Genomic DNA, 12,068 nt, shown 5'->3' with positions numbered 1-12,068 from the left:
ATAAGGTGGAGGGGGAGAGAGAGATCCAGAGTATGGTGGTGGCGAAGTGGTTGAAGCGTCTGCCATCGATTTGGGTGGTGGGGGGAGGACATGGTAGACCAGAATTGGAAGACTAGAGTATGCGAGCAGGGCTAAGGATTGGAGCTGGTTGCAAAGGTAGGGAGAGGTAAGGGATTTGTTAAAGCAATATTCCTGCAGGAGGATTCAATATTGCAAAAGTTTAACTTACACTTCCCCCCCCTGTCAAAGTTTATCTGTCACAGTAACGAAAGCAAAAGATGCTGGAAATACACAGACATATGTCAACATCTGACTGACTTGAAGTGCATTCTCAGCATTTTCAGATTTCCTCGTCAGCTTGACTCAGTTGAAAGAACACTTTGCTTCTGAACCAGGACGTTATGGGTTTAAACCTCACTTCCTGAGGATACTGATAGTTTGGTGCAGTACTGTGGGAGTTCTGCATTGTCCGATGTGCTGTTTTTCGTATGAGATGTTAAACTGTCTGCTTGCTCAGGTAAACATTAAAGAACCCAAGGCACACTATGGAAAGATAAGCAGGAAGTTCTGCTGGTGTCTTCCCTGAACCACCACCAAAAACAGATTATTTGGTCATTCATTCACTGTTTATGGGGCATTGCAGTGTGCAGGCTGGCTGCTGCATTTTCCTGCAAAACTTCTACCACACTTCAAAGGTAATCCATTGGCTGAAAAGAGCTTTGTGGCGTCCTGAAGATGTAAAAACACGTTATGTAAATACAAGTTCTTTCCACGATTAGCATTTTTATTTTTTAAATCTGTGTCACAGTGTGGTGCTTATTTTTAACAACAATTTGCGTTTATACAGCGCCTTTAACGTAGGAAAATGTCCCAAAGCACTTCACCAGAGCATTATCGAACAAAGTAGGAGATATAAGGACAGGTAAAAGAGGTAGGTTTTAAGGAGAGTCTCAAAGGAGGAGAGAGAGGCGGAGAGGTTTAGGGAGGGAATTCCATGCTTCGGGTTCTGCCTGATACTGGCTGGGGAGGGAGGATGGAGTTTGTGATGGGGGCCATAGACATCGGCTTCAGTCTTCCCAACGTTCATTTGGAGGAAATTGCGGCTCATCCAGGACTGGATGTCGGACAAGCAGTCTGACAACAGAGGAAGCGGAAGCTCTTTCAAAGAGCCGGCACAGGCACGATGGGCCAAATGGCCTCCTTCTGTGCTGCATCATCCTCACGGTCGAGAGAGTTGGTGGTGAGGTCGAGTTCGGCGTCTTCAGCATACGTATGGAACTTGATGTCGTATCTTCAGAGAGAAATGCATCATAATGGGTTATATTTTTAAAACCAAAATGAGTGCAGATAAGTGAGAGTTACCAGGTGTACTATTGGGGAGGAAGGATTGGAGTGGCCAGTCAGAAGCTGATACTGCAAGCTTGGTTGAATTTGCTACAAAGATGTATTTGCACCATGGAGCTGGGAAATGCAATACTGGTGGTGCAGTGAAATCCAGCTCTGGACGGGTTTACAAAGGTAAATAAAAAGCAAAAGAACTGGAAATCTGGGATAAAAACACACACTGCAGACCGCTCTTCTATGGAGAGAACTGATAAATTATACGCCTTCATCAAGAAATGGGTTTGACCAATTTCAAATCTGCATCCCTTATCACAAAAGTTTGTAAATCAATTTCCACTTTAAAAGAGTTTGTTATGCAAAAAAATATATAATAAAAGCATATTTAAAAAAATACTGGACAGCATTACTTTTAGACACTATTCTTTTTCTTTCTATTTAACTCAATATATTATAACCTTAACTAGCAACAATGAGATTTCACTGCTGGGAGTGAAGTGCAGGTCAAGATCACCTGAACAAACAAGTTCTGTTGACTTTCAGAGTAGAGGGCAGAATGCAACATTGACAGCAGGGTACATGACCCAGCATATTGTTAAACTATTCCAACACGAAGAAAAGTAGATAAACAAATTGCGGGGTGGGAGGGGTGGGGTGGTGATACAAAATTTAAAATAACATTTGAACAAATGTTACCTTGTAACCTCCAACTTGTTTATCTATTTTTCCTCTTTGTTGGAATAGTTTAACATGATGCTTTTTCATGCTGTCAATGTCGCATTTAATGAAAACATGATGTGGAGATGCTGGTGATGGACTGGGGTTGACAAATGTAAGGAATCTTACAACACCAGGTTATAGTCCAACTGTTTTATTTGAAAATCACAAGCTTTCGGAGGCTTTCTCCTTCGTCAGGTGAGCGAGTGTGGGATTCCATGGAAGGTTACCGCATTTATATTCAGAGAACAATACCTGGTGATAGCAGATAATCTTTCCAACTGCCCGTTGTCAAAGCAATCAAAGTGTTCAGACAGAGAGGTGTTTCCAACAGGACCACCGAAAACACAAACGGCCAGAACACAAAACAGAGAGAGAGAGGGAGAGAAACATCCGAAAGGAAGAGAAAGACAGAGAATGACCCGTTGAATTAAAAACAGATAACTTTTTTTCGCTGGTGGGGTTACGTGTAGCGTGACATGAACCCAAGATCCCGGTTGAGGCCGTCCTCATGGGTGCGGAACTTGGCTATCAATTTCTGTTCGACGATTTTGCGTTGTCGTGTCTCGAAGGCCGCCTTTGAGAACGCTTACCCGAAGATCGGTGGTTGAATGTTCTTTCTTCGGGTAAGTGTTCTCCAAGGCGGCCTTCGAGACACACGACAACGCAAAATCGTCAAACAGAAATTGATAGCCAAGTTCCGCACCCATGAGGACGGCCTCAACCGGGATCTTGGGTTCATGCCACGCTGCACGTAACCCCACCAGTGAAAAAAAGTTATCTGTTTTTAACACAACAGGTCATTCTCTGTCTTTCTCTTCCTTTCGGATGTTTCTCTCCCTCTCACTCTCTCTGTTTTGCGTTCTGGCCGTTTGTGTATTCGGTGGTCCTGTAGGTGACGCCGCTCTGTCTGAACACTTTGATTGCCTTGACAACGGGCAGTTGGAAAGATTATCTGCAATCACCAGGTGTTGTTCTCTGAATATAAATGCGGTAACCTTCCATGGAATCCCACACTCGCTCACCTGAGTGAAGGAGAAAGCCTCTGAAAGCTTGTGATTTTCAAATAAAACAGTTGGACCATAACCTGGTGTTGTAAGATTCCTTGCATTTAATGAAGGTGCAATATTAAAGCAGTGATGACATTTGCAACATATTTTCCCCAACTGGCGCAAATTTGGACGGTGGATTTTTTGTGAATTGGGACATTTATTCCAGAGAGGGAGGTTGTCCTTCCCCCCCCCCCCCACCCCAACTCCCCTACTCTCAGCGCTTGCGCAGAGCCGCCGGAGAAGTAGGCGATTGGCCACCCTGTGGCGCTGGACGGTTGGCGATGGCGGCGGTGAAGCGGGAACGAGAGACGGAGACGGAAAGCGGGGATGAGGCGGAGTTGGAGCCAGGTACCCGGGGGGGGGGAGCGGGTGGTCCCGAGTTAGTTCGGTACCCGGGATCCGGACACCCCCCCACAAACTCAATATTAGGGAGAAGGGGCGGGGGTTCATGAGCTCGGGGGGGCCGACGCTGCCGGTACCTGGGCTGGAAGGCTGCAGATGGCGTCGTCGCAGCCCGCACTCTCTGGCGGCCGGGGTCGGGGTTGTTCCAGAATTTTCTTTTATTCGGGAATGTCCTCCCTCCCTCGCCCGGGGGGGGGGGGGGGGTGATACCGCCCCCCGCAGGCGACCTGCGGCAGTGCCGGCTTGGCTCAGTTGCTGGCGCTCCAGGCTGGGGCCTCACTCACTCACTCACTCAATCCGATGGAGTGCTGCAGTGTCGGAGGTGCCGTCCAGGTCCCAGCCCGCCCCTGGCGCTATTTAAAGAGAGGGGCGGGGCAACATTCCCTCATTAAATCCACACCACCAAAAAACACATGAACTCTTTATCATTTATGTACTTGATGTTTGTGGGATCTTGCTGTGCACGGAATGGCTGTCGTATTTGCCAACGATGAGTTCATTTCTTTTTGGTGGCGTTGGTTGAGGGATAAATGTTTGCCAAGACACTGGGAGAACCTCCTGCTCTTTTTCGAATAGTGCCATGAGGTCTTTTGCACCCAGCCTAGGGAGCGTACGGGTCCTCAGCTGAGTATCTCGTCCAAAAGATTGCACTTAAAGTGAATTCGCTGTGTGAAACAAGTGATGCTTCTGGGAGTTGTGATAAGCTGTGACATAAATGCAAGTTCTGCGTTTTGTTTCCTTTGATCTAGGCTTTTATCACCGACCGGTAGCGGCTGGATATCCACCCGGCGTAGTCCTTGCTCAATGAAGTCGTAATCTGTGGTTACTTTTATGACACCAGCAAATGTTCATTAATGCTGGCCTTCCTGCTTTTCTTTGATGAGTGCCATGAGATCTTTTTACATTCACCTGAACAGAAAACATCTCATCCAAAGGACAGTACCTCTTATAAATCTGACATGCCCTCGTTACTGCACTGAAGTGTTAGCCTCGATCACAGGTTTGAGTCCTGGAATGGGGCTCGCACCCACAACCATCTGACGCTGAGGCAACACTGCTGCCAACAGAGCCAAGCCAGCATTAGTGTTTGAGTGGATATAGGAACATGAACTATGGTGTTTGGTATCCTGTAAGCATCTGGCTTTTCTCGCTAATGTCACCTTGGCTCACTGGTGGCATTCTTGCCTCTTGAGTCAGAATGCCGTGGGTTCAAGCCCCAGTGGAGGATTTGAGTGAATAACCTCGGCCGACGTTTAAGTTCAGAACTGAGGGAGTTGCTGCATTGTCAGGTGCAATCTTTTGGACGAGATACCCAGCTGAGGACCTGTATGCTCTCTCAGGTGGGTGTAAAAGACGTCATGGCACTATTCGAACAAGAGCAGGAGGTTCTCCCAGTGTCTTGGCCAATGTTTATCCCTCAATCAACACCACCAAAAAGAGATTAACTCATCGTTAGTCTCACTACCGTTTGTGAGACCTTGCTGTGTGTAAATTGGCTGCCATGTTTGCTTACATCACAACAGTGATTACACTTCGAAAGTAATTCATTGGCTGTAAAATGCATTGGGATGTCTTGAGGATGTGAAAGATGCTATGTGAATGTACGTTCTTTCTTTTTCTAACTAGTGGCGTCAAAGATTGCGAGAATTCATTATCAGGAGGAGGAGGATGACCGAAGCAGACACTGCCCCTATCTGGACACTATCAATCGGTGAGTGCGAGTCAAACCTTTTTAAGAAGCCACATTTGTCTCCTTGGACAGTCCAGGAATACATTAAAAAAAATAGCATCAGGGTGTAATAACCCAGTTATAGCATTAGTAAAAGATGCTGGACTGCTGGGGATTTAAGTCACCTCTCGACTGTAAGTATTCTATTTGAAATGTTTTGTCAGGTTTAACCCAGATCCTAGCTGTCCATACTTCAGCACCAGTTGCCAGACTGAGATAAGCTGCAGAATGGCTGGTGTGGGAAATGGAAATGTCACATTGGTGCAGCAGGGTATGCTGTTCTGAGGTTCAGGCTGAGACACAATGTTGGGACAGTGTACATAGGAATATAGGAAAAGGAGGATGTCATTCAGCCCCTTGGGCCTGCTCCACCATTCATTTAGATCATGGCTGATCTGCACCTCAACTCCATTTACCTGCCTTAGTTCCATATTCCTTTATACCCTTGCCTATCTCAGTCTTGAAAGATGCAATTGTCCCACTATCCACAGCCTTTTAGACAGAGAATTCCAGACTTCCACTCCCCTTTGTGTGAAAAAGTGCTTCCCGATTTCCCTCCTAAATGGCCTAGCTCTAATTTTAAGATTATGTCCCTCATCAAAGGAAATATTTTTAATGTATCTAACCTAACAATTAACATTTTAAACAGCCCTGTCAGATCACCTTCTGTACTCAAGGGAATACAAGCCTAGTTTATGCAATCTGTCCTCATAAACCCGGGAATAATCCTGAAACAATTAGATTTTACGCACTATGGTTGAAAGGAGATAGATGCGAGAGATAATCCTCCTGTTGTCCACAGCAATTCTTTCTTCCTCACAGAGTATTTTTCTTGGCTGGGCTCGGACCTGCTCCACGCCCCCTGATATTGCTGGTGTATATGGTGGGAGGGTTCTATGGGCTCCCATAAGCCATATGATGAGGTTTTATGGCCCACTGAATGCAAGTATCCCCGCTGGATGTTAGTCCAGAATTCAGAGCTGGAGTTCTGGTCTCCACTCACCGGGACTGTCTGGAGCAGGGTTTGAACCATGCACCCTCTGACCCAGGCGTGGGAATGCGACCACGATGCCAAAAGCTCCTTTGTAGAGGGAGCTTTATGCTGTATCTAACTGTACTGGGTGTGTTTCATGGGACAGTGTAGAGGGAGCTTTGCTCTTCATGAGGAGGAATAGTGAGATCTTGTTTTAATGAGTATGTGACATTAATTTCTGCAAACAGGAGTGTGCTGGATTTTGACTTTGAAAAGCTGTGCTCGGTCTCCCTCTCCCATATCAATGTCTATGCCTGCCTGGTGTGTGGCAAATACTTTCAAGGTAAGGTCACTCTCTGAACCTTTTGACAGTTTCACTGATTAAAGATTTATGACACAAAGCGGATTTCATTTTCTGGTAACTACAGTACGATATGGACAGTGTTTCAGGAGCTTATGCTCTTGGTGACTTGTAATTGGACTTGAATGTGGAAGAGTCCTTTTACTCAGTTGTGGATGGGAGACTTCTGTTGTGCAGTCAGGCTGCACATTGTTTGTAGAGACCGTTGTAAGGGGGGTTCATTTTTGGGCCGGTTGTTCGACTCTATATTGGACCAGGGGTCACCATTTAACTGCAACTTTGTGTACTTGAACATATGGGTTGATACTGAGAGATTGGCTTTTATGGAATTGACTGAGAAATGTAACTCGGACATCCCACAATTCCCAACAAGATTGATTTTAACACAGTTATTTAACTTCTATCGGTGTTAGCATATCAGTTGTACATTTTATTAAAAAAACAAAGCGAGATAATGACTATTTCGTCTGCTGCTTTGTTGAGGGGGAGGTCTGCACTTCTTCACTTGTTATATAATGCAGTGCTGCTAATGCATGTGTGTGATGGGATCTGGCACTTATACTCTCTGTTAAATGTATAGGCACTTGCTAACTCGTTCCAGGGCCACAAACGCTCTTCCATATCTGATGGTCTGATTAGCAGCACTAATCTGACTGGAAAGTCCGTTTTATAAAACTGGTCTGGATGAAAGCATGCCTGGACTTGTATATATGTTTTAGGAAAATAAAAGTGCTTTTGGTGATGTTATTGGTAGATGCATAGCCTGATGTGGTACTGAGCTTGTGAGACCAGAAAAGTCCCGGATTCAATCCCTGCCAAGCAGCAGAAGGGACATTACTCTTGATCTTCGTTGGGAGCAGGGAGATTAAATCGGCCAGGGTTTCCATTACAGATCTCTATCCAGTGACTCCTGTTGGAAAGTGGATGTTTGATCTGTGGACACAATCTGGTTTGGCTGTGATGCTCTCTGTGGTTGAATTGCTGATTGACACTTGCTTTTTGGGCTCACAGGTGAAGGGTGGCCTCATGGGCAAGGTGATGCTGGCTGGTCCCTGTGGAACCACACCCAAAAAAGGAGTTGTCACCTTGAGTAGGATGGGAGAATAATGTTGGTGTGTGTTTGATTGCCAGTGATTTGTGTTTCTTAGGGCGAGGCCTGAAGTCGTATGCAAACATTCATAGTGTTCAGGTTGGACACCACGTCTTTCTGAATCTGCACACGTTGAAGTTCTACTGCTTACCAGACAATTACGAAATTATTGACTCCTCACTCGAGGACATCACGGTAAGCATGCGACACCAGAGAACAGGGACCATGCAAGTGGCTTCATGTCGCATTTCCTCTCTTCTTCTGAAGACTTTTGACTCTTGCTGAGATACAGTTCCTTTAGCCCTGGATACTCTTAAATATTATACCCGTGTGAGTCCAGAGAGTGAATCTTGGAAGGCTGTTTGACTAAATCTCGACCTGCCCTTACCTGATGTGCACTTTCCAGCAAAGCGGGGTGGGGGTGTCACTGAGTGGTGATCCGGGGAATCTGCTTCCTTTAATGTTTGTATCCGTGTGCATCTAGCTCTTGCGATACTGGAGAGTATAACAGTTTTCAGCAAAACAACGTTAACTGTGCCTTATGGGTTATATGCCCTAAGTATCCAGTATGTTCAAAATTCTGAGGGGTTTTGATACGGTAAATTGAGAAAAATTATTTGAACTGCCAGTGAGTTATTAATTAGAGGACATAACTTCAAAATTATCACCAAAAGAACAAAGGGAGTAGTTTTGAGAATTTTATTTTTTTTGCAGAGGGTTGCCTGCCAGAAATAGTGGAGAAAGCATAGTTCATAAGTATACTTTTTACTTAAAAAATAAAGTGGATAAGTATTTGAAGAAGAAGAAATTAAAAGTGTATGGGCAAAGGACAGGAAAATGGGACTAAATGGAGAGCTCTTTCATGGGCCAAATGGCCTCCTTCTATGCTATAACATTCAGTGTGAAATGCAGGTTTGTTCTGTAGCCTGTTCAGTTTTCTGGAACATCTTCACTGAGAAGAAACAAACATCAATCTCAGGATAAGCAAATCATGTTAAAGCTTTGCACTAATGGTGCTTCCTTAGTTAATTTTCAGGAAATCCTTGGCACAGCTGTCATTCCTGCTCTTCTGAACTTATTACATGTTTGTTTTCACAATTACAAAGAATGTGCAGCACAGAAACAGGCTATTCGACCCAACATGTCCATGCTGATATTCATGCTGCAAGTGAGCCTCCCCCTACCCTTCTTCATCTAACCCCATCAGCATATCCTTCTATTCCCTTCTTCCTCATTTGTTTACCTAGCTCCCCCTTAAATGCATCTATGTTAGTCGCCTCAACTGCTCCTTGTGGTAGCGAGTTCCACATTCTTACCACTCTTTGGGTGAAGAAGTTTCTCCTGAATTCCCCGTTAGATTTGTTTGTGACTATCTTATATTTATGGCCCCTAGTTCTGGTCTCCCCCAGCAAGTGGAAACATCTTCTCTATGTCTACCCGACCAAACCCTTCCATAATCTTAAAGACCTCCGTCTTCTCTTTTCGAGAGAAAAGAGCCCCAGCCTATTCAATCTTTTCTGATAGGTATAACCTCTTATTTCTGGTATCATCCTCGTAAATCTTTTTGGAACCTTCCCCAGTGCCTCTATATCCATTTTACACTGTAGAGACCAGAACTGTTCGCAGTACTCCCAAGTGTGGCCTAACCAAGGCTCTGTACAAGTGAGCATAACTTCTCTGCTTTTCAATTCTATCCCTTTTTAACGTTTGGCTGAGTATTTGAGGGCCAACCCTGTCAGTATTATTGAACAATGTTGTGTGTGTTTTGCATTGAGTTTTGGTGTTACAGTTGCTCTTTTTAATGTTTGAGGAGGCAGGCATGAGTATAACCCTGTCCTTTGTTTTCCAGTATGTACTGAAACCAACTTTCACAAAACAGCACATTGCAAACCTGGACAAACAGTCCAAACTGTCACGGGCTTACGATGGGACCACCTATCTGCCAGGAATTGTGGGACTGAACAACATCAAGGCCAATGACTATGCTAATGTGGTGCTACAGGTAAGGATGTATAAAAACAATCATCCAGTCTCGAATAAGATCGACATTATGAATGATGCTGGCCCTTTGATGATCAAGGCAGTGAACAGCTGAGCCATGAGATCAGGTAGTTCCAGGTTTGATACCTGGTCTGTGTTGGTTTGGATGTTATCAGCCAAGATGTAATTGGAATGCTACAAATACCATCAGTGCACCTGGCCTTAGGGAGGAGGAAAAATCATCCCAGACTCTTGTTCCTGATCATTATGCCGAGACCGCTGGGCAGTGCAAATATATGCAGGTTGGATGAGGAAAGGATCAGTTTCAGTGTGGTGTCCTCCATGGTCAAATAGCCTGCCAGCGCTCATTGCCTGGGCTCACACGTGAAAAATGGCTGGTGCTTGTGTACTCCACCAAAGAATCGGGATCTTGTGGAGAGGAGGGAGAGAGAAAATTGGGGAGGAGAAAAGAGAATAAAATGACCACTGCTGTGTATGTCGGCAGTACAGGGTAAATAAAGCACAGTGCGACACACTGAGGTTTGTGCTAGATTGTAGGAGTGATGTTCTGTATCTGATGGGGCTGTTGGCCTTCTGTGGCTTTCCTTTCCAAGCCATCTTTGACATCTCGAGGCCTTCACCCGTCCCTACTTCTGTTTCAGGCCCTTTCTAACGTGCCCCCACTACGGAACTATTTCTTGGAGGAAGAGAACTACAAGGACATCAAGCGGCCTCCAGGTGACATCATGTTCCTGCTGGTGCAGAGATTCGGCGAGCTGATGAGAAAACTCAGGAATCCCAGGAACTTCAAGGCTCACGTTTCCCCACACGAGATGTTGCAGGCTGTAGTCCTGTGCAGCAAGAAGCGTTTCCAGATTACCAAACAGGGTGAGTTGGTGAGCCACAAGCGGCGATGTTAACCTTTCACAGCAGGTTGGAAACGTACAAACAGGGGATTGACCAAGCATTGCTTGGGACAAGGATATGGCTAGTTCTGAATTCTGGGGGGATGTTAATTTGGTGGGGTAAGCCCTAATGTAGATTTAGGTGGAGCCTTTAACAGGATTTTCTCACTTAATTTCACTCACTGCTAAACTTCAAAGGTGGGCTGAGTAAAGGCATTTGGAAAGTTTATTGCGCCTGATCCTCTGGGGAGTTTGAGTTCGCTTGTACACAGAAGTCATTAACTTCAGAGTCCTATACTTGACGTTTTTGCCTTTTCTATTGAGAAGCTGAGGTGAAGGGTCAGGAGCCACAGGACACTGAGGCTGGGGCTAAAAAGAGCGAGAGAGGTTCATCAGGAAGTAGTGATTGGTAAAGGAGGTGAAGAGTCCCACATCAAGTCTTGGGGAAAGAATAAGTTAGAGGAGGAGAGGGTGCAATGAATTAATTTTATCACAGTGAGAAAGCCTCTCGCAGGAGTGGGAATCTTTAGACCTTGGGCCAATCAGCTCACCAAGGTTGTTTATAGTTGAAGGGAAGATTGTGCAGCACAGCTATTTTGCTGTTAGAGTATTGAGAACCGTACCTGTTTGCAAAGCCTACAAAAGGCCTACAGCGGTAGTAAAAGGTACTGCATCCCCTCACACCCCTGATACCTCCAGATCATTTCTGCTTTTCGAGGCTCCTTTTTTTTAAGCCAATTTTCTCCTGAAGGCGCGACTCATGCAGCAGTTCAGTTCCACAGGCAATAGGTGCCCTCTGGTACCAAGAGGCCATTCTCCATGACAGCCTAGACAGAGAATTGTCAGCAGGCACCAGGCCGAGCCTAATACCGTCCTCAGTAGTCAGCTCCATATGCACTTTCCAGCAGAGGTCAGTGGATTGCGATCTGGAGTGATCATTTCCTAGCCCGGTGGCTCAGTGTTAGCACTCTGGTCTCTGAGTCAGAGTCAGAATGTCGTGGGTTCAAGCCCCCCTCAAGAGACTTGAGCATGTAACTTAGGCTGACACTTCAGTGCAGTACTGAGGGAGTGCTGCACTGTCGGAGGTGCTGTCTTTTGGATTAGACATTAAACCAAGGCCCTATGTGCCTGTTCAGGTGGATGTAAAAGATCCCATTGTACTATTCGAAGAGGAACGAGAAAGCTCTCCAGGTCTCCTGGCCAATATTCATCCCTCAACCAGTGCCACTAAATGTAGATTATCTGGTCATTTATCTCATTGCTGTTTGTGGGACCTTGCTGACTACAAATTGGCTGCCACGTTTGCCTACATTACAACAGTGACTACACTTCAAAAATACTTAATTGGCTGTGAACCACTTTGGGATGTCCTGAGGTTACGAAAGGCGCAATGTATCGATCCAAGTTTGTTTTTTTTTAGAGCAGTTCCCCTGGATGAGATCAGCTGAATCAGCACAGAAGGTCTTTCATAAACCCTTTTAGAGCTGGTGGGGGTAGAATTTCCATGGGGCTTCTCCC

The 12,068-nt window shown here is 45.4% G+C and overlaps 1 protein-coding gene across 4 annotated transcripts in view; it reads left to right on the top strand.

Moving 5' to 3' along the window:
* Positions 1-12,068, top strand: part of usp39 (ubiquitin specific peptidase 39) — a 90,339-nt gene that overhangs the window by 66,839 nt on the left and 11,432 nt on the right. For 2 of the 4 annotated variants that reach the window (XM_068001294.1, XM_068001292.1), the window contains 4 exons: positions 5,139-5,223; positions 7,724-7,860; positions 9,515-9,667; positions 10,308-10,533. In XM_068001294.1, the coding sequence (XP_067857395.1) occupies positions 5,181-5,223; positions 7,724-7,860; positions 9,515-9,667; positions 10,308-10,533 (559 nt within the window). In that variant the 5' untranslated portion in view covers positions 5,139-5,180. Of the gene's footprint in view, positions 1-3,352; positions 3,459-5,138; positions 5,224-6,462; positions 6,558-7,723; positions 7,861-9,514; positions 9,668-10,307; positions 10,534-12,068 lie in introns of those variants that run through there. The other 2 variants (XM_068001291.1, XM_068001293.1) reach the window with 2 other exon arrangements.

This window comes from Heptranchias perlo, chromosome 20 (genome assembly GCF_035084215.1).
Source record: "Heptranchias perlo isolate sHepPer1 chromosome 20, sHepPer1.hap1, whole genome shotgun sequence".
NCBI lineage: Eukaryota > Metazoa > Chordata > Chondrichthyes > Hexanchiformes > Hexanchidae > Heptranchias > Heptranchias perlo.
This window is presented reverse-complemented; position numbering and strand designations above follow the sequence as displayed.